Source organism: Petaurus breviceps, unplaced genomic scaffold, assembly GCF_028583685.1.
Source record: "Petaurus breviceps papuanus isolate PSGF00001 unplaced genomic scaffold, PetGlider_PUasm1.0 689, whole genome shotgun sequence".
Classification (NCBI taxonomy): domain Eukaryota; kingdom Metazoa; phylum Chordata; class Mammalia; order Diprotodontia; family Petauridae; genus Petaurus; species Petaurus breviceps.
In genome coordinates, this window is record NW_027186458.1 from 11,994,027 (window position 1) to 12,012,336 (window position 18,310).

The window sequence follows — 18,310 nt, forward strand, 5'->3', positions numbered from 1 at the left end:
CTCTCTCTCTCTCTCTCTCTCTCTCTCTCTCTCTCTCTCTCTCTCCAATGCTGCTCCCAAAAGTTCTTCTGGCCTCTCTCTGCTGGGGTCTCTCTATCCACAGCACCAACTCCTCCCAGTGCAGCCCCCTTTCTTCATGTCAACAAGTCCATCCCACAAGTGGGATTCACAAGCTCTGGGTTTTAACACTTAACCCAAATACCAAGCCAATACAAGGGGATCTTTAAATTCCATTACCATTACACTTGGGCACAACCAGAAGATGCCAAAGCCAAAACTTCACATCAATACTCACTGATTCCAGGGTGGGTCTGCTCTTCCTATGCCCCATGGTCTTGCTCACCTGCCCTGACTTCCTGGGGAGCTCCTATAGTGCAGAAGCCTGACCTTGAACCTGAGAGGAAACTCTTTCCAAGAGTCTCTGCCCATGTTGCTAAGAGCCAGCAAGCAAATGGCCTTGCTCTTGGGCCAGAAGCCTCTGACCCAGCAAACACTGTTCTTGGGGTCATGGTCTTTGTTGACTGGCAGGTTTCACTCGTGTCTATACTAAAAGGGAAAGTAAGGGCTTGGGTGTGTCCCAATAAGCACTTTACACTTAAGCCCCTTCCCAAAGACAAGCCATGTTGCTGATAATGGAATTTCATCCATCAGCAAAGGGCCAGTGGGGCGAAACATGGAGTGGCTACCTCTGCAGAGCTCTGTCCTTCCCAGACATGTGCTGGGCACTAAGGAATGGTCTCTTGCCAATATTTGCCTCACCAGTGCCTGGCATACTGTAAGCACTTAATAAATGTTTATTGACTATTGATTGCCTCATATTTCACAGGATCAGGAGTCAAGAGAGGAGAGTGGAGAGAATGGTGGACCAAGAAATCAGGACCAAGTGGACTTATCTCCCAACCAGGAGGCAGCTGCCTTGGGGGTTAGTCCAGCCTCCGTCTCCCCCACAACCAGCTCTGCAACCAAACCCAAGGTATCGGTGAGTTCCAGAGACATTTGTAATTGTTCTCTTCAGCCGTGCCTTTAAAGTGTGTGTGATTATCCAGATAAGCACCAGTCTGACTTAGCTTGCTAAGGTCAAACTACTCTGGAACACGACCCCAAAATGCCCAGCAGAGCCTGGGGTCCCAGGGTGCCCCTGTAGAGTCATCTGGAGTTCTGACTTAGCCATGTGGGATTGGGTGATGCGCATCCTTCACAGGAAGGGGGGTGGCATCTTGCTTTCCCTTCAGGAGAAGGGTTTTGTCAGCATCTGGATGAGTTTCAACTAAGGTTCCCAATCAAGCACCACTAGCTGAAGTCCCTGGTAAGGAAGGTGAAAAGATGGGAATCACCTAGACTTTTGTCCCATAATCAGAGGACATTTAGCAGGCAGTGCCTGCAGTGGTCAGGGCCCACTCTTCCTCAGAGTATGTCTGCTTTCTAATTAGAAGCAGTTGGAAGTCCTGACATGCTCCATCTCAAAGACTCTCAGGTCAATGGGCAAAACCCCCAATCCAGAACCAGGCATTCCAGGCTGCACAAAACCTTGACTTTAATATTTAAGATGGTGAAATGATGACACAATATTTTTTGCTTTTTTTTTTTTGGAGGGCAATTGGGGTTAAGTGACTTGCCCGAGGTCACACGGCTAGTTTTTACATTGTGTCTGAGGCTGGATTTGAACTCAGGTCTTCCTGACTCCAGGGCTGGTGCTCTATTTACTGCGCCACCTAGCCACCCCAATGATGACACTATTGATGGTTGCTAGGGACATGACCTGCCCAAATGTGCACCCATATGCTCTAGCCTAAAAACAATATTCTAGTTAAAATATGTATTTTTTAAGGAAAGAACAATCCTTTTAGACATTTTAGCTCCATGGAAATGGGCTATACAAAGAGGAGTTTGAGAAAAGTAAATTTAAAATGAGGCGTATTCTGAAATCCCCAAAACCCCAGTTTACCAATGACTTCACAGACAGAAATTGACCTCTCTCCTTCCCAGCCATTTACCCCACCCAAAAGATGGGCTTCTTGGTCTCATCCCAAGGACATGCACATTCTCCTGGTTCCCACATCCTATGATGGTTTTCTTTTCTAGGGTCATGACAAGAATTCATTGTTACCATGTTCATCTTTAATACATTCCTATAGCCCACAAAGAGACTGTTCTTTTGGATAAATTTTCTTCCCTTGACTTCATATAGGTTTTCCCATGTTTCTCTGAATTCTTCATAGTCACTGGTTCTTAGGAAAGCTAGATAGTACAGTGGATAGACTACTGGGCCTGGAGTCAGGAGGACCTAAGTTCAAATATAGCCTCTGATACTTCCTAGTTATGTGACCCTGGGCAAGTCACTTAACCCTAGTTTCCTCAGTTTTTCATCTATAACAGTGAGCTGGAGAAGGAAATGGTAAACCACTCTAGTATCCTTGCCAGGAAAACTCCAAATGGGGTCATGGACAGTCAGACACAACTGAGACCAAGTGAACAGCAACAATGATCATCCATTTTATCTTCTCTATTGTCTATCCTCACTTAAACTCCTGCTGAGTTTGATGGACTTCTACACAAGATTCTGCATGTGTACATGTGCAAGCATGTGTGTATTGTGGGGGCAGGGGTCTGTTCCATATGAAATAAAGCACTTAACAATGGTTTCTCATTGGACTTCTTGATCATTGTTTGCTCTGGTGCAGATTTGAGGGTTTGCTGGAGATGTGAAGGAGCTGAGTAGTAGCATCCCATTCCAGTACCTGTCTTTGCTAGAAGTTCCATCTCTTTATTTTTCAGCAGCATCCCCACCTGTCATCCCCACCTAAGCAATATTTTTAATGCCCACTATCAAAGACTTCATCTTCTCAGTCCTCCCTCCACTTTGTCCAGACCATTATTAAGAACATGGATTTGGGGGAGGAGGGGTATTAGTTGTACCTTTATGCCAATTATTTATTTATGGCTACTTATCATTTATCTATAATTATCCTAGCATATTATATGATATACACTATGTAATGTAAATAATTATTTCTACTATGACTATATAATTTATTTATTCTTTCATTATACCCAAATACTATTCTATTCTTTATGCCTTTTCTTCCACCTAGTCTCTTTCCTGCACATGTCTTTTAGCTGTAATCAGAGTATCCTTGATGCTGGTGTTTGCCAGTTTGCTCTAGGGCTTTTGTTGGCCAGTGATGGTCCAGAAGGGACCCATCCTGGCATTTGGGTCATTGTCATGCCTCTTCTCCCTGCCCACTGGCCCCATAAAGAGAAATGTAGATTCTACAGCTCACTATCATTTTGCTCACCCAATACAACATTTCCAGGAGTTCCCCTTTCTCGGTTCATGTGCCCCTTGTCCTGAGAGCATCACAGATCATAATAGCTCCTCCAGGTTTAGGCTTCTCCTGGCTAATATCTATGATTAGCCACTTCATCTCACTGCAACCTTACCAATCAGCTACTTTCCCCACTCCCTCTAGAGAATTTCAGGTCATGGATGTTTTGTTAACTTGCTGATAAAGAGTAATTAGTCCTTGTGACCTCCATTTCATATGGTTCTGTGATTTTCATATTGGATTCTCTAATGAATAATCATCATGATAATAATTGCTAACATTGTATAGCATGTTAAAGTTTACAAAGTATTTTATATATTATCCCAAGTAATCTTCAAAACAATCTTGTAAGGGATATGCTAGTATTAACCCCATTTATGGGTGGGGAAACTGAGGCTGAGAGAGTGATGTCCAGAGTAAAGACTGACTTTGCCTTTCTTTGTATTCTTAGTGCTCCAGACAATGCCTGGCACATAGTAAGTGCTTAATTGATGCTTTTTGACTGACAAAGTTACTTTGCCCGGGTTCACTTAGCTATCAGATGTATGAGTCAGAATGCACCTCCACGTCCACCTGACTCCCAGTCCAGCACCCCATCCCCTTTACCATCTAGCTGTTGAGACTAGTGTGGTCTCTTCAGGAATCACCTGGAAGGCTGTCCAGAGCCCTGACAAGTGAAGGGACAAGGTGACACAGGTCATACCTTCCTGGGATTCATATCCAGGTCCTTTTTCCTGACAGCACAGGGTTCTTCCCACATCTCTGCATTCCAACACACTTCCAAGATGCTCTCTTTATAAATGAGACTCTGGAGCTTGACAGCCACAAACCTGGGTGATCTGACATTCCTTACTGAGAACATCTTCTGAATTCCACCAATCTGCAGTTTGTTCTTTATATCTGATTGGTCTTGGGAATTTTTTCTTGGAAAGTTCCCTGTAAAATGGTATTTTGTTTCTTTCTTCACATTTGGGAGTAATCTAAGCTCTATCTCCTAGCTTTGAAAATTGTCAAACATTTTTTCCAGATAATCCTTTGATCTTGTTTTTATTCTATTTCTGTCTCTTTTTCTGATTGGTCTAAGAGCCTGAGAATTGTATTCCCTTTTGAATTTCCTTTAGTCCACCTATCTGTCTTGCTCTGCTCTTAGTCACTCTGCACATATCATTACTGATACCAAGCCTCTTTACCAGACCCTCCTTCACTGACTTAAAAGTGGCCCAATTTGGTTGATCTTAGGGTATATCTAGCTTCTTTTCTTGGTTGTCATTGACAGTACTGTGTTATTTTCTCCATCAAATGACTTCTCTTCTGGATATTTTCATCCGCAGTATTTGCCCTTCTGTTAAAGCCCACCTCCCCACCTTGCTGGCTTCCTTGTCCTTTCCTTTTCTTTATCTGAAAGACTATTCTCTTCAGAATTCCTTTAGGCATTACCCATATTTTATTTCTCCTTATTTGTTGTTATTTATTAATTAATCAATACCAGGTTACTTAAGAGTCAATAGGAATCTCAGCAAGTTAAGGAGAAAAAGTTGTGATAGGGGGGAAAATGTTGTGCCAACTATGAGAGCAAATTTGAAAAAGAGCTCAAAAAAGTACAACTGGAATTCCACAGCCTAAAATTCTTTAGAGGAACACAATTCAAGAGAAGAACAAAATTCTGAAATCACAAAAAGAAAGGGTTATAATGAAAACATAAAAAGGAGTTTTTTTTAAAAGACTGATGTGGCTGTACAGGAATCTCTCCCACCTTCTTAAATCAAGCAAACACAAGTAATAGAGAATGGATTTAAAACAAACTGAGGGGATGAGTAAAAATGCAGACAACATAGGTATTATCGTTTTACCTATTCTATAATAAAAAGGGATAATAATGTTAATTGACATTTATATAGCACTTAAAATTTTGGAAACCACTGGACATGAATTATCCTACCCTGTGAGACCAGGGTAAACTCAGGCTCTATCTTGCCCATGGTCCATAGTTGGTTAGAATCATACGTGGTATTAGAACTTAGGTGTTCCTAACTCCACATCCAGTGCTCTCTCCACCAGGCTAGGCTCCAGTGAAGGCATCAGAACATGGCTCCTGGGGCTCTTGGTATCTCTGGGTGGATGGGACGATGACAAAAGGCAGCAGGGAGCCCATCCATAGTCATCCATGTTTCATCCAGGGAGTGTTTGGACATCATAAGATGCATTGACTGGCTCATAAGGGTGGTGGGGCTCAACGCCACTTCCAAGAGTGACATCTCCCCAGAACAGCCTACAGGGGACCTCTCTCAGTGAGATGTGGCCATTGCTCCTCCACAGTTCATTAACAACCTGAAACATATTTAGAACTAAAGCATGAAGTCAAAAGGAAGCTCCTAATCTTGCTATTCTCTTCTCATCAGTCAGTGAAAGGGCATGTAATTGTCTCATTCCCCAAGCAGCTCCCATCTCTAGTTCATGAAACTTCCTTGACTCCAACTGTCTCGAGGATAAAATACTGGCTCCTAGTTCCTAGTTTTCCCAGTGACCTAAGAATAAGGAATTGCCACAGAATAAGAGAAGGGAAGGAAAGTGAATGAAGTGAGGAATACACTGCAGCAGGGACAGCAAGCCAAAAGGACCGAAGATTAGAGGTGAAGGGGCCTTCTGATGATCAGCCTTCCCCTCCTCATTGTACAGAGGGACCCCTCAACTGGCTGCAGGCTCAGAAATGTGTCTGAAAGAAGCAGAGAACAAAAGAATGGCTACCAGGAGAGTCAATGGGATACCATCGTGTACGGGGGACACAGATGAAAAGGGTACACTAAGGGACAATTCATCTCAGTCCAAGATTTGACTGTGTGACTTGAAGGTCCCAAAGGGAGCTCAGAAACTAGAGAAGGGCGAAGAGAGACTAAGCTAGGCAACGTTCAGGGTCCAAACATGCTCTCTCTTCTCAATGTGAGCTGATGTTTTAATGGTTTCATTGCCCATCTTCTCATCAGGTCCAGGGAAGCAGCCTAGTGTGCTGGGAAAAAAACAAAACAAAACAAAACAAAACAAAAGAACACCCCTATGCTAGGTGCTAGTTCTGAAACTACTGTTTGTGGGCTATGTAACCATGGACTAGTGAATGCCTTTCTCTGGTCCTCAGTTTACTCATCTGGAGCCATATTGGACTAGCTAATCAGAAAGGGCGCTTCCTGTTCCAATAGTTTATGAATGTCTGGGTTTTCCAGAATTCACATGATTTGGGGAGAGTTTGTTTTTCACTGGTCAGCTGGAGTTCATCAGATTGATCCCTGCCCACCCATGGGTCACATAAGACTCTCTCTGTATCCCCAACCTCAAAACTCAGCTTCTGATTGGTTCATCAACTGCTCTCCTTGAGACAAATCGAAAAGAAGGGAAGTTGGTTAAAACAAATAAAAATAAAAAGACTTACAGAGCAACTAATGGCAAGGAAGGGGGGCCATGAATGACCAAGTACCTCATGCTTCCCACTGGGGTGCTCACTCTCCTCCACATACATCCAGATTGTAGCTAATGTAGATGTATCATGACACAGATGGTGCTGTGGGACCAACATGAGTGGATGGGTGTTTATATGGAAAGAATGGGGAAGGGAGTTTAATTTTTTCCATTAGAAAGTGAGTTTTTTTTAACTGAAATGCTCATTCAGTGAGACATGCCATACATTCCGAGCTCTCCACTTTGGGCAGTTATGTGCTATTAAATAGGAGGCTGGAAATGAGACATGTCTGGAAACCCAGAAAGAAAACACAGTCTCTCCATTGCTGCTGCCGTGGTCTACAATGAAGGGCTTGTGGACCTCACTGGGGAGAGTCCAGAGCCCAGCGTCACGAGTCTGGCATGTATCCAGGCTGGTCAGTCCCACCCAGGTATGTGTGTGAGTGAGGTGAGGCCCGCCTCTTTCACACTGGTGCACAGCCCTTCCTTCTGCACACTCGCCTCTCTGCCTTAACCCCACACCATCTGCTCATTCTCCTGCCACCTGCTGGACCCGTCCTTCCCTTTCTCCTTTGCTGGCTCCTCAAACATGTTGTTCACCCTGACTGTGGATGTCCCCCTACCTCCTGGCCCTCTTCTCTTGTGTTCACACACACATACACTGTCTCTCTTAATGACATCTTAAGCTTCCTTGGGTTTAATGATTATCCCCTTGCAAAAGTCCCATCTCTCACACCCAAATCTCTCACTAAGGTCCAGTATGATCACCCACCTCCTGGGCACTTAGATGGATGTCCTCTAGGCATTTCAGACCCAGCACATCCAAAACAAATCTCATCATTTTTCTGCCATCCATCCCCTCTTCCCCACACATTGGTTTAATGCAAGGGCACCATGATAGGGCACCATGGTGCTCCCAGTCTGCCAGGTTCCCAATCCCAGCATCGTCTTCCCCTTCTTATTAAGCCTCACCCCACAGAGCTATCAGTGGCCAAGTCTGGTTGTTTCTGCCTCCTCAGCATTCTTCCCATTTGTCCTTTGCTCTCTACCTACACACTGACCACCCTAGCATGTCCTTATCATCTCTTACCAAGTCACTCCCCTTCCCACTTCAATGAGTTCAGTTCATGACATAATTTATCTTTCCTCCTCAATCTCACCCTCATACTTTGAGGCTTCAACGTGCATATGGATTCTCCATCAAACACCCTAGCCACTCAATTCCTCAACCTACTTACCTCCCACGATGTAATCCTCCACCCCACCTCAGCTACACACAAAGATGGTCCCACCCTTGATCTTTCTGTCAGGTACAGATGTGCCACTTCCATGTTCAAGAATTCTGAAATCCCCTTATCTAACCAGAATCTATTGACTTTTAACCTGTCCCTCGACTTTCCCTTAGAAAGCCTACTTTTTGTCCACACTGTGACCTCCAATCCTTGGCCCCTCAATCCTCTCCCAGACCATCTCCTCTATACTGGCCACTCTCTTTCTCTCCTCAATTTTACTCCTTTGTGAACCAATTCATCCCAAACTGTCCTCCTCTCTTGAATCCCAGGCCCCTATATCACATCACCAGTTACGTCTAGCCAAACCTCAGTCTTGGCTCGCTGTCCCCATGCATTGCCTTGGCTTCAGCACATGATGCTGAATAAAGATAGAAAAAAACACACAACCATTCTGACTGGGTCCACTGAATATTTATATCACAAATCCTCAACTGGGTCCTCACTGCTGCTAGGCAATTCTACTGTACCTCCCTTACTAGCCCACATCCCTACTCTCCACAAAGGCTCTTCCGAACCTCATCTCCTCCCAAGTCTCCCATGGCTCCCCCTTCTCTCTCAGCTGAGAACTCCCCCTTCTATTTTACAGAAAAACAATGGAGTCTGGTCATGATCTCCCTCTTCTCCTCTCTTTCTCATCTACGACTATTCAGATGCCTTCTGCCCCTCTCTCCTCCTTCACCCCTGTCTCATGACATGATGATGTTCCCTTGCTCCTTACAAGACCAGCCCTTCTACCTGCTGAAGCAATCCCATCCATCCTATCTTCTCCAACCCATTGCCCCCTCTGTCATCCCCCTCTCACTTATTTTCAATTTCTTCCCCTCTATTGACTCATTTCTCACTGCCTGTAAACATGCCCATGCCTCCCCTATCCTAAAAACAAACAAAAAGACCCTCATAAGCTTCCATACCTACTAACAATGGTCCTCTATCCCTTCTCCTAGATACCCTCTCCTCCTTGGGTTTTCGTAGCTGTGCTTCTTCTGGTTCTCCTCCTACCTCTCTGACCACTCTTTCTTGGTTTCCTTTCCTAGATTGTCATTCATGACATGCTTACCTTCTCTCCTAGGCCCTCTTCCCTACTCTCTCATTTGGCAGTCTCATAGGCCATCATCGGCTCTCTATGCCAACACCTCTAAGATCAGCTTTTCTAACCCTGGTCTCTGCCAAGCTCCAAGTCCATGCCACCAAACATTGGACATTTGGACATCCTAGAAGTGTCTCCATCTCAGTAGAACCACCACTGAATTATAATCCTCTGACACAAAAAAAGATGCCAACTTTCTCCTGCATGACTATTGAGGGTGCCACTACCATCTTCCCAGTCAACCTTGATACCGTCCTGCCTGCCTCCTGTTCTCTAAGCTCCCATATCCAATCCCTGCCAAATGTCATCTGTTCAACCTCCACAGACCCATTCCCAGACTTGCTCTCCCCTCACTCAGGGGAGTCATATCTCCCTAGGGCAGGTCCTCATCACCTTCTGCCTGGACTATTGGAAGACCCTGGTGCTTGGCTGCCATACTGCAAGGGTTTCCCCAGTCCAATCCTTCTTGCACCAAAAGGAGTTCCCAACAATAGATTTGTTTTTGTCACAGACACATGCCCACCCCCTGTTCAATAATCTCCAGTGGCCCCTGTTGGCTCCTGGACTAAATACGAACTCCACCATTTGGCTGCTACAATTCTGAAACCAGACCCTTCCTCTCTTCTCAGTCTTCTTATACCATCCTCTTCTCTCTGTGCATCATGCTCCCACCAGCCTAGACAACCTGCCATTTCTCCCCAGTGGAAATCCTTCTTCATCCCAATGTCTCCGCTTTGTCTGACCACCCTATCTAGAATGCTTCCCCTCCTTCCCTCCACCTTTGTGTTTCCTTCAGGACCTCTCCAAATGGCCCTTCAGTGGGAGGACTTTCTGGGGCCTCAGCGCTTGTGCCTTCCCCACTAACACTACCTTCTACCACCTCTGTATGACCATACATGTTCCTAGCAATTTACCTTCTTGCCTCCTCCTCCTCCTCAAAGAAGGGAGGAGTGCCTTGAACAGAATCTGGGGGCACACACATAAATGGGGTGTGTGAAATGAATGATGATTCATTAAAGGAGGTGACAAAGAATGGTGGGTCTGACAGCCAGTCAATAAGCATTGATTAATCCCCTGCTGTGTTCCAGGCACTGTGCTAAGTGCTGGGGCTACAAAGAAAGGCAAAAGGCAGTCCCTGCCATCAAGGAGCTCCCAGTGCAATGGAGTGGTAGGAGCAAAACAGAGCAGGGTCACTAAAACTACTGCTGGCAAAGGGATCTTGGAGGGAAGGGAGGGCAACCCTGTCAAATGCCATCGAGGGGCCAGGAAAGCTCAGAATGAGGACTGAGTAGGGAGGCCCACTGGGCACCATGAGAGTTTTACAAAACACAGGCTACATTCTTAAAGAAAGGAACGAGGCTATTCATTCAATAAGCATTAATTAAGCATCTCCTGGACCCAGAAAACTGGACCCTAACCCTAAATGCACACTGGAATAGATGCCAAACCCCTGACAAAAAGTGGCTTTCAATGCCTCAGAGCATCTATGATCTCTTCAGTAGAGACATTCTCACCCCTGGTGCAGATTACCACCCAGATCATGTGTACTCTGTGCATCTAGTGTTCCCTACATCTTCTCTAGGGGGGACCCCCAAGGTTCCTCAGATTTCAAGGGTGACACAGAGGACTGAGCCCTGGATTCAGAGAAAAGAAGACCCAAGTTCTAATCCAGCCTCAATGACTAGCTGTGTGATTCAAAGAAAATCACTTCACCACTTTCTGCCTCAGTTTCCTCAACTGTAAAATGGGAATCATAACAGCACCTACATTCCAGAGTTGCTGTGAGAGTCAATACATGTAAAGTACTTCATAAGCCTCAAAGTATTGTCAAAATGCTGGCCATTAGGATGATCACTTGTATTTGAATGTCTCACGTGATGCTGCCTGCCCATCTCTTATCCCTTGGTTTCCATACATGGTTTACCCATCTCCTCTCCTGGTCCTCACTTCCTCAGCGATGCCTTTTATGCTCCTTGGCCACAAGTCACCAAGCACCAGGATGGCATTTGGGGCTTGCTATGCACAGGACCTTTGAAGCCTCTTCAGGAAGAAAGCATTTGTGATGTACAGACTTGTGGGATGTCACTGAACCTTTGGTCCTTCCTGCTTCTTGACCCTGAGCCACCTTTTCTAAGCTAGTGCTCTCTCTCTGTCTCTGTCTGTCTGTCTGTCTCTCTCTCTGTCTCTCTGTCTCTGTCTCTGTCTCTCTGTCTCTCTCTCTCTGTCTTTCTCTCTCTCTGTCTCTCTCTATCTCTCTGTCTGTCTCTCTCTCTTCCTCCCTCCCAACCTACCCCCATGTCCACCTTTGGCTTCAGATCGCCTAATACACAGGTAGGCTGATTTAGTTAGGAAAATGCTATCACATTCATCATAGATTTTCTCTGCCTTGGAGTGCTCTGCCACAGACATCCATGCAACAGGCACAGGCATCTTTGGAGAAGCCATTTTGCCTCTGCTTATCATGGTGTCTGAGCTGCGATGGTCAAGGGCCACTGGAAGGGTGCTTCTTGTTGGCTTTGACACCAGATAAAACCAGATCCATCCTCTCTTTTCACTTGTAGGGTGTGAAAGAAGCCCATCCAAAGAGAACCTATTAGCTGTCATTCCATTCAAATGCAACTTTCCTCTGCTAGTTTCATGGATAGCAAAAACTGTCAATATTGGTATAGCTGAGAGGAGAGAGGTGGGCCTTGAAGCTGGGAAGAGTTGGCTTGAGGTCCCACCTCTGCCACAGCCTGATTCCATGGCCTGGGACTTCCCCTCTCAGTTCCCCAGCCAACTCTCTAAGGTGCTAATTTTAGAGAAAAATGCCAAGCTGCATTGGTAGAGGGAGTTCCCTCGCCTGGGAGTTCCCCATGCCAATGAACTTGCAGGTTCAGTCCTGTCCTCCTCAATTCCTTTACCAGTGGTTCAACTCCCTGACGACTGGCCAAGAATCTCATCTTGAAAGTGTCAAAACTTGAATTAATGTTGAAGTCCACAAGGTCCCAGCATGATGCTTCATGATGTCATGGAAGATGCCCTGGCTTTTAAAGCTTCTTCTAGTTCAGGAGCAGAGAATTGGCAAGGCTTGGAGGACAGTCCTGGAGATGAACCAGGTCTATTTCCTGAGGAGCTGTCCAAGCCCCGAAAGGCTCATCTCAACCAGCCCAGACACTGGTTACCCATGTATCAAAGAGTCCACCCTTGACCCCCAGTCCAGTGTGTGAAGAGCTGTCCAAGCCCCAAGAGGCTCATCTCAACCAGCCCAAACACTGGTTACCCATGTAGCAAAGACTCCACCCTTGACCCCCAGTCCTGTGTGTGAGGAGCTCTCCAAGCTCCGAGAGGCTCATCTCAACCAGCCCAGACACTGGTTACCCATGTAACAAAGAGTCCACCCTTGACCCCCAGTCCTGTGTGGTCCTCTTTTACTTGCAGGATGGCCAGAACTCAAAGAGAAGGCAAAGGGGGCTGAGTCACTGTTTTAGACCACCTATAAACTTGAATTTTAGCTAATGGACTCTGAAGTTTAAATCTAATTCAAATTTCTAGAGCCTTGAAAGGCTTCCCAGGCATTTGGCTCAGCATAATCCTGTGAGGTAAGCAATGTCAATATTCTCACCTCCATTTCAGAGCTGAGGACACTGAGGGCTGGGGCAGGTTCCAAATGCCAGAGCAAGGACTTTTTCTGCAGGAAAAAGTCAGCCTCTCCCCTGCCTTCACCCTTGCCTCAGTTTAATGGGGGCCCTGGCAAGATAGACAATCCCCAGTTCCTTTGTACCCAGTTTCCATGGGTCCAACTGAAGCCTGCTATGAAGCTCATGACATAGTTCCACTCTGCGCTGACATCTTTTGGCTCCAAATGTCAGTGAGCCTCAAGGAAGGCCTGTTTTTCAATCCACAAGAATACGTTGGCCTGGTAGGGCCTGTGTGTTGTGCAGTATTGCTGGAGAAGGCAGCAGCTGGATGCTCCCAGAGAGTCAGTGTCACCCCACCATGATCAAATTCAACTCCACAGGCATGTGTGCTTGGCCCCAGAACACCCAGGCTGGGCTTGACATGGAAGATGAACATTCGAAGAAAAGGCTCTTCAAGGGAACCTGACCTGGGTGCACCTAAGAAAAGGGGAGCCATGGGAGGCCAGCAGGAGCCCAAGGAGGTAGGGGCAGGAACTTAGAAATATGGAGGCTGCCATCCTGGCCTTTGGAAAGAAAGCCCTGGCTTTGAACCCAGAGAAATTTTGGCAATGAAAGCTGTTGTCTGGCAGTGCCATGTAGGGGTCCTCAAGGGTCCTGAAGATTAGGATGTCAGGTCTGAGTTCAAATCCTGACCCAGCTCCAGGACCTACCCACCCACACAGATCTGAGCAAACCCCTTCCTTCTCTGGGCTTTAGTTCTCTTTTCTGTTGAATAAGGACGTTGGACTAAGATCCCTTTCCAACTCTGACATCACAGCATCTCAACCTCCCCCTCTCAAAACTCGCTAAGTGTCTTCACTTTGCAAATCAAGAAAGCAGGGCAGGCCCAGCCTGACTTTGTGGAGCAGAGGCCCTTGTCACCAAATGGCATGGAAACCCTCTTCTCTTCACTTTTGGATAGAGTCTCCTGGCTCAGTCTCAGTTCAGTGCTGGGGCCACATACTTGGGGGCTCCCGGCTCACAGGCTTCTCTTCCTCTGTTTGCCTTCTTACTCCTCCTCACTATGATGACACTTTTGCCCAATTTCTTCTCTCCTCATCTTGCCTTTTCATGGGGCTTTAGGACAACAGGTGGAAGGGACCCCTGGGGCCATCAGATCCAGCTCTCATTTTATAGAGAAGCTCCTGCTTTTCTGCTTTGCTCATAGAGCACAGTGCTTTCTCTACTGATGGCATGCTGCCCTGTGCCAGCATCTCCCATGTCTCACAATCAATTCCAAAGTCCTTCAGAGAGACCTTGAGAGTGTCCCTCTATCTCTTCTTCTGACCTCCAGGTGAGCTCTTGCCTTGTATGAGCATGCCATAAAATCGCCTGTAGGTAAATGTACATTTGGCTTTGCACACACAGCCTGTCCATGGAACTGAGCTCTCCATAACAGAGTTTGAATGACTGGCATTTAAGCTTAAGAGAGGACCTCAGTGTCTGATCCCTCGTCCAGCTAGGGGAGCTTCAGAATCTTTCTAAAACAATTCAAAGGGAAATGATTCTGCTCTGACTCCTTCTGGTCAGCAGCTATGTCTCCTCCTCCGGCCAATGGTCATTTTCTCCAGTGAAGACATTTCTCTTGTTGAGATGGGTTATAGCTGACTTCCCTTGAATTCACAAGGACCCTTCCAAGCCTGGCCATGGCCACACCAACGTTGGCTATCAACTGGCCAGGAAAGGAAGCCCAAGATAGGAAGGGCAGTGGCAGCCAGGATCTGGGGTGCTACCTCACTGACTGGAGGTCCCATGAGAGGGGTCACCATGCTGCCATGAAAGACAAGGGCCCTTTCTCCTCAGCCTAAGTCCTGGGGTGACACAGAGCCCTTTGGAAGGTCAAAGGGGAAGCCATCTGGAAACTCTTTCTTGTTTTAATTGACACAAGAACGAATTCCCTTGTCCCATCATAGGGAGAGGACAACCTATTCAAGGACCATTCAGGGCTTTCTGTATTGCATCCATGGGGGGAGTGCATTTAGCACTGGGCCACCACATGGCCAGAAGCATCCAGAATGGACATCATCCCCAAAAGATGCAAGAAAGAGATTCCCTCCTCCCTGGATGGCCCAGAAGGTTCCTGGCTCTGGGATGGTCCCTATAGGCCACTTGAATTTCCACTACAATTATACTTGAAGACAGCTATGGTGGCCCCAAAGGCAAAGCTGCAATGAGTGAGCTTTAAGCCTGGACGAAGCTTCAGGAAACTCGCTCTCAAGTCCACTTTCCAAGACATGTGTAGTTGGGGAGGAGAGAACGTGAGAGGGAGGTGAAGAGACAAGAATCTAAGACAAGACCATTGGGCACAGGAAACAAAGCTCTCCTGTGCAGGAAGCTTCCCTGCGGTGGGGGATCCAGGAGGAGGATATGATCTCCAGCAAGTAGGTTGTGAATTTGACTCATTATTTGCCTTATGAGTATGACTTCTTCAGCTAAAGAGGCATGAGTGCTGCTTGTGCCTTCTTGGCCTTGGCGCCCTAGATCGAAGCACTGTTGTCCTGCCTGAAATTCACCAGAGACTGAGCACGCGTGTATCTCCAATCCATCCTGAGAGATTTGCAGAGACAACCGGGTATTACGAAACCAAGCTTGTCATCTCTGATCTTAACAGATCTGGGCATGTTTGACTGACCTTCTGAGGCTTCCTGTCCCCTTGCTGCTTCCAAGCACAGGTACACTTGGCCGGGCCTCTTCCCTCCTGGATACAGTGTTCCAGCCACTGACTGCCTCCTGGATGAGCCACAAGACTGTGGAATGAGGGCACGATGCCATCATAATAGCATCACCCAGGGATGCCCCAGGGGCATGGGAGGAACACAAAATAAGGGCCAATCAACTGACAATCCGTGTGTTTGTGACCAGTGGGATGACCTGGGCCAGTGGTTAAAGGAGTAGAAGGTGAAGAAAGGGATTTGGAGGAGAGGGAGAGGGAGGCTACACCCATCCAAATACACTTGGCCGGGCTACCTCTCAACCCATTCGCCTCCATTTCACCGCCTTTCGTAGTCAAACTCCCAGAAAAAGCTGTTTGCACTGAGTGCCGCACTCCTCCTTCCACTTTATTCTAAACCTTCTCCTATGTGGCTTCCTCATGCAACTAAAACCACTATGTCCAGATTCCCCAGGGACTTCCATCCGATCCAACCTGATGGCTCTCAGTTCTGATGCTTATTGTCCTTGCTGCGGTCTGTAACCCTGTTCAGGACCCTCTCCTCCTGAATACTCTCTCCCCTCTCAGTCTCACCTCACTATTTCCCCCTCTCCATAGAAATCTGTCTCTCTTTCTCTCCTCTCTGTCTCTCTCCCATCTCCTTTCCTACTACTAATCCACTCCTCAGTCACCTTTACTCATTCAGCCTCTTCGTGATGCCTAACTCTGAGTGCCCCCAGGGCTCTCTCTTTTCTCTATATAACCTTACTAAGTAACCTCATCCCACAGGTTCATTTATCATCTCAATACAGATGATGCAAAGGATCTCTCTCTAAGCAGCCCTAGGTTCTCCCTTAGGCTCCAGCCCTCCATCACCAGCTGCCTGATGGACAGCTCCAACTCAATGTACTGTAGGCATCTCTAACTCAATTTGCTTCACCCTCCTATCCTCCCAACATCCCTATTCCTTCCTGCTCAGGGCTCTTGCTCCCAGGGCTTGGATCTTCGTGCCCTCTCTCAAACATGCCCTTCTCTTCTCAGACACAGCCACCTCTGGGCTCAGAACATCATCACCTGTCACCGGGACTGCTGCAGTAGCCTCACAGCTAATCCCCCCAGAGAGTGCCTGATGGCAAGTTCAGCCTTCCTCCCTCTGTGTTCAGATGGGAGTTTGGTTCACCAGAATCCCCCCAGGGAGGGAAAGGGAAGCATCCCTGGGCTGCCTGCAGAGGCCAAGAAGGAAGCACCCTGAGTCAATGAGGAGAGTCCTGGGTGGGCTCAGCTCATGGAGCACTGGACTTGGTGTCAGGAATGGCAAAGTTCCAATCCCTCCTCAGAAACATGTTAGCTCTGTGACCCTGGAAAAACCACTGAGCCTCGCTGAGCCTCCATTCCTCATCTATAAAATGGGTGTGATAGTAGCAGTTACCTCCCAGGGTTGTGGGGTAGGATTAACAAAATAACTGTGTGAAGGGCAATAGAAATGCTGGCTATTTATTATTCTCACTAGGAGCTGGGGCAATGGAAGATTCAGACATAAATCCTTCAGAGAGGGATTTCTTTTCCTGCTCCTGGGTTTCCTTATCTATGAAATGGGGCAGAAATGCTGTTAGTGCCTCCCTCCTGGGGCTGCTGAGCAGAAAAGGCTCTGTAAGCCTTATTGTAAGTCATTTCATAAGGAAAAGTGACCATTGACAGCAGTGGTAGCTTGGGGCCACTAAAGAGTGTCTACATTGTGGGCTCCAAATCCAGGATCTGTGAACTTTGTAAGAAAGCAGCATTGGTAACTGCACAACAATGCCATGGATTTCCATTGTAATGTGATATATTTTACCCTATGCCCTCAAAGCCATGATTCTGAGAAGGGTCCAAGGGTTTGCCCAGACCTTCTTCCCCAGACCCCCAAGCACCCACAAATATGGGAAGATGGCCTAGAGCCCAGCTAAGGAGGCTGAGAAAGGTCTAGTGACTTCCCTGGGGACACCCTGCTAGGAAATCTCTGAGGCAGGATTTGAACTTATTTCTTCTTTACTCTAAACCTTCTAGCACCAAATTCCCTAATTGCCTAGCCCTAAGTGACTTGCCCCAGGAAGGGTTTGAACCCAGGTCCTCTGATGCCAGAGTACCGGCTCTGTAGTGCCACACTCCCCCTGAACAGTACCAGCAGCATGTTTGAGAAAGTAGAGTGGATCAGACTGCTGCCTGACCAAGGACAGGACTCCAGCCCAGAGGGGATCGCAGCATCTCCCTAGGACATTTCTCTGCAGTGAGGTGTGTCTGCATCCCAAGGTGCATGGGAGCTGGCCATCCCATTCTGTACTTCTGTATCTCCTATTAAGTCTCCTGGAAATCGAGCAGTAAGAAAAGCCTGGTCTGGGGACCAAGGATGCTGAGGGCTCATCATGCACTCCCAGGCTGCCCCAGCCCTTGCTTGATTCCATGACTAGGGCCCCCAGGCCCCAAAGCAGGGTGAAGAGCAGGTGTGTGCACAAGCCTGCCTTGGGAACCATGGCACTGTCCTCAGGGACGAGGACAGTGAGGATCAGGATGATGCCAACAGTGGGAAAGCAAACCTCAGGCTAAGAACACATCTCTGGTCAGGCTATTTGGAATTTTTGAGGAAGTATCTTCTCTTTCAGAGAAGCTGACTTTGACTGGGTCACCTGGGCAAGTGTTTCCATTCAGTGGGAGGCTTGGTCAGAAGCTCATTTATCTGCTACTTTGTCTGGGTGCGAGGACTGGAGCCATCTCTAGAGCACACACCTCAAGGGCTCCTGCCAGGTTGAGGAAGATAGGGAGTCCCCCATCCACTGTGATCCAGCCCTTCTCAGGGCACACATAACATGCCC

The 18,310-nt window shown here is 47.2% G+C and overlaps 2 protein-coding genes across 2 annotated transcripts in view; one reads left to right on the plus strand and one right to left on the minus strand.

The window, feature by feature from the left end:
• Nucleotides 1-18,310, minus strand: part of LOC138174635 (class I histocompatibility antigen, Gogo-OKO alpha chain-like) — a 529,286-nt gene that overhangs the window by 126,090 nt on the left and 384,886 nt on the right. The window lies entirely within an intron of this gene.
• DLC1 (DLC1 Rho GTPase activating protein) overlaps nt 1-18,310 on the plus strand; it is a 212,505-nt gene that overhangs the window by 55,334 nt on the left and 138,861 nt on the right. The window contains exon 4 of the mRNA XM_069104844.1: nt 827-979. Coding sequence (XP_068960945.1) covers nt 827-979 — 153 coding nt within the window. The remainder of the gene's footprint in view (nt 1-826; nt 980-18,310) is intronic.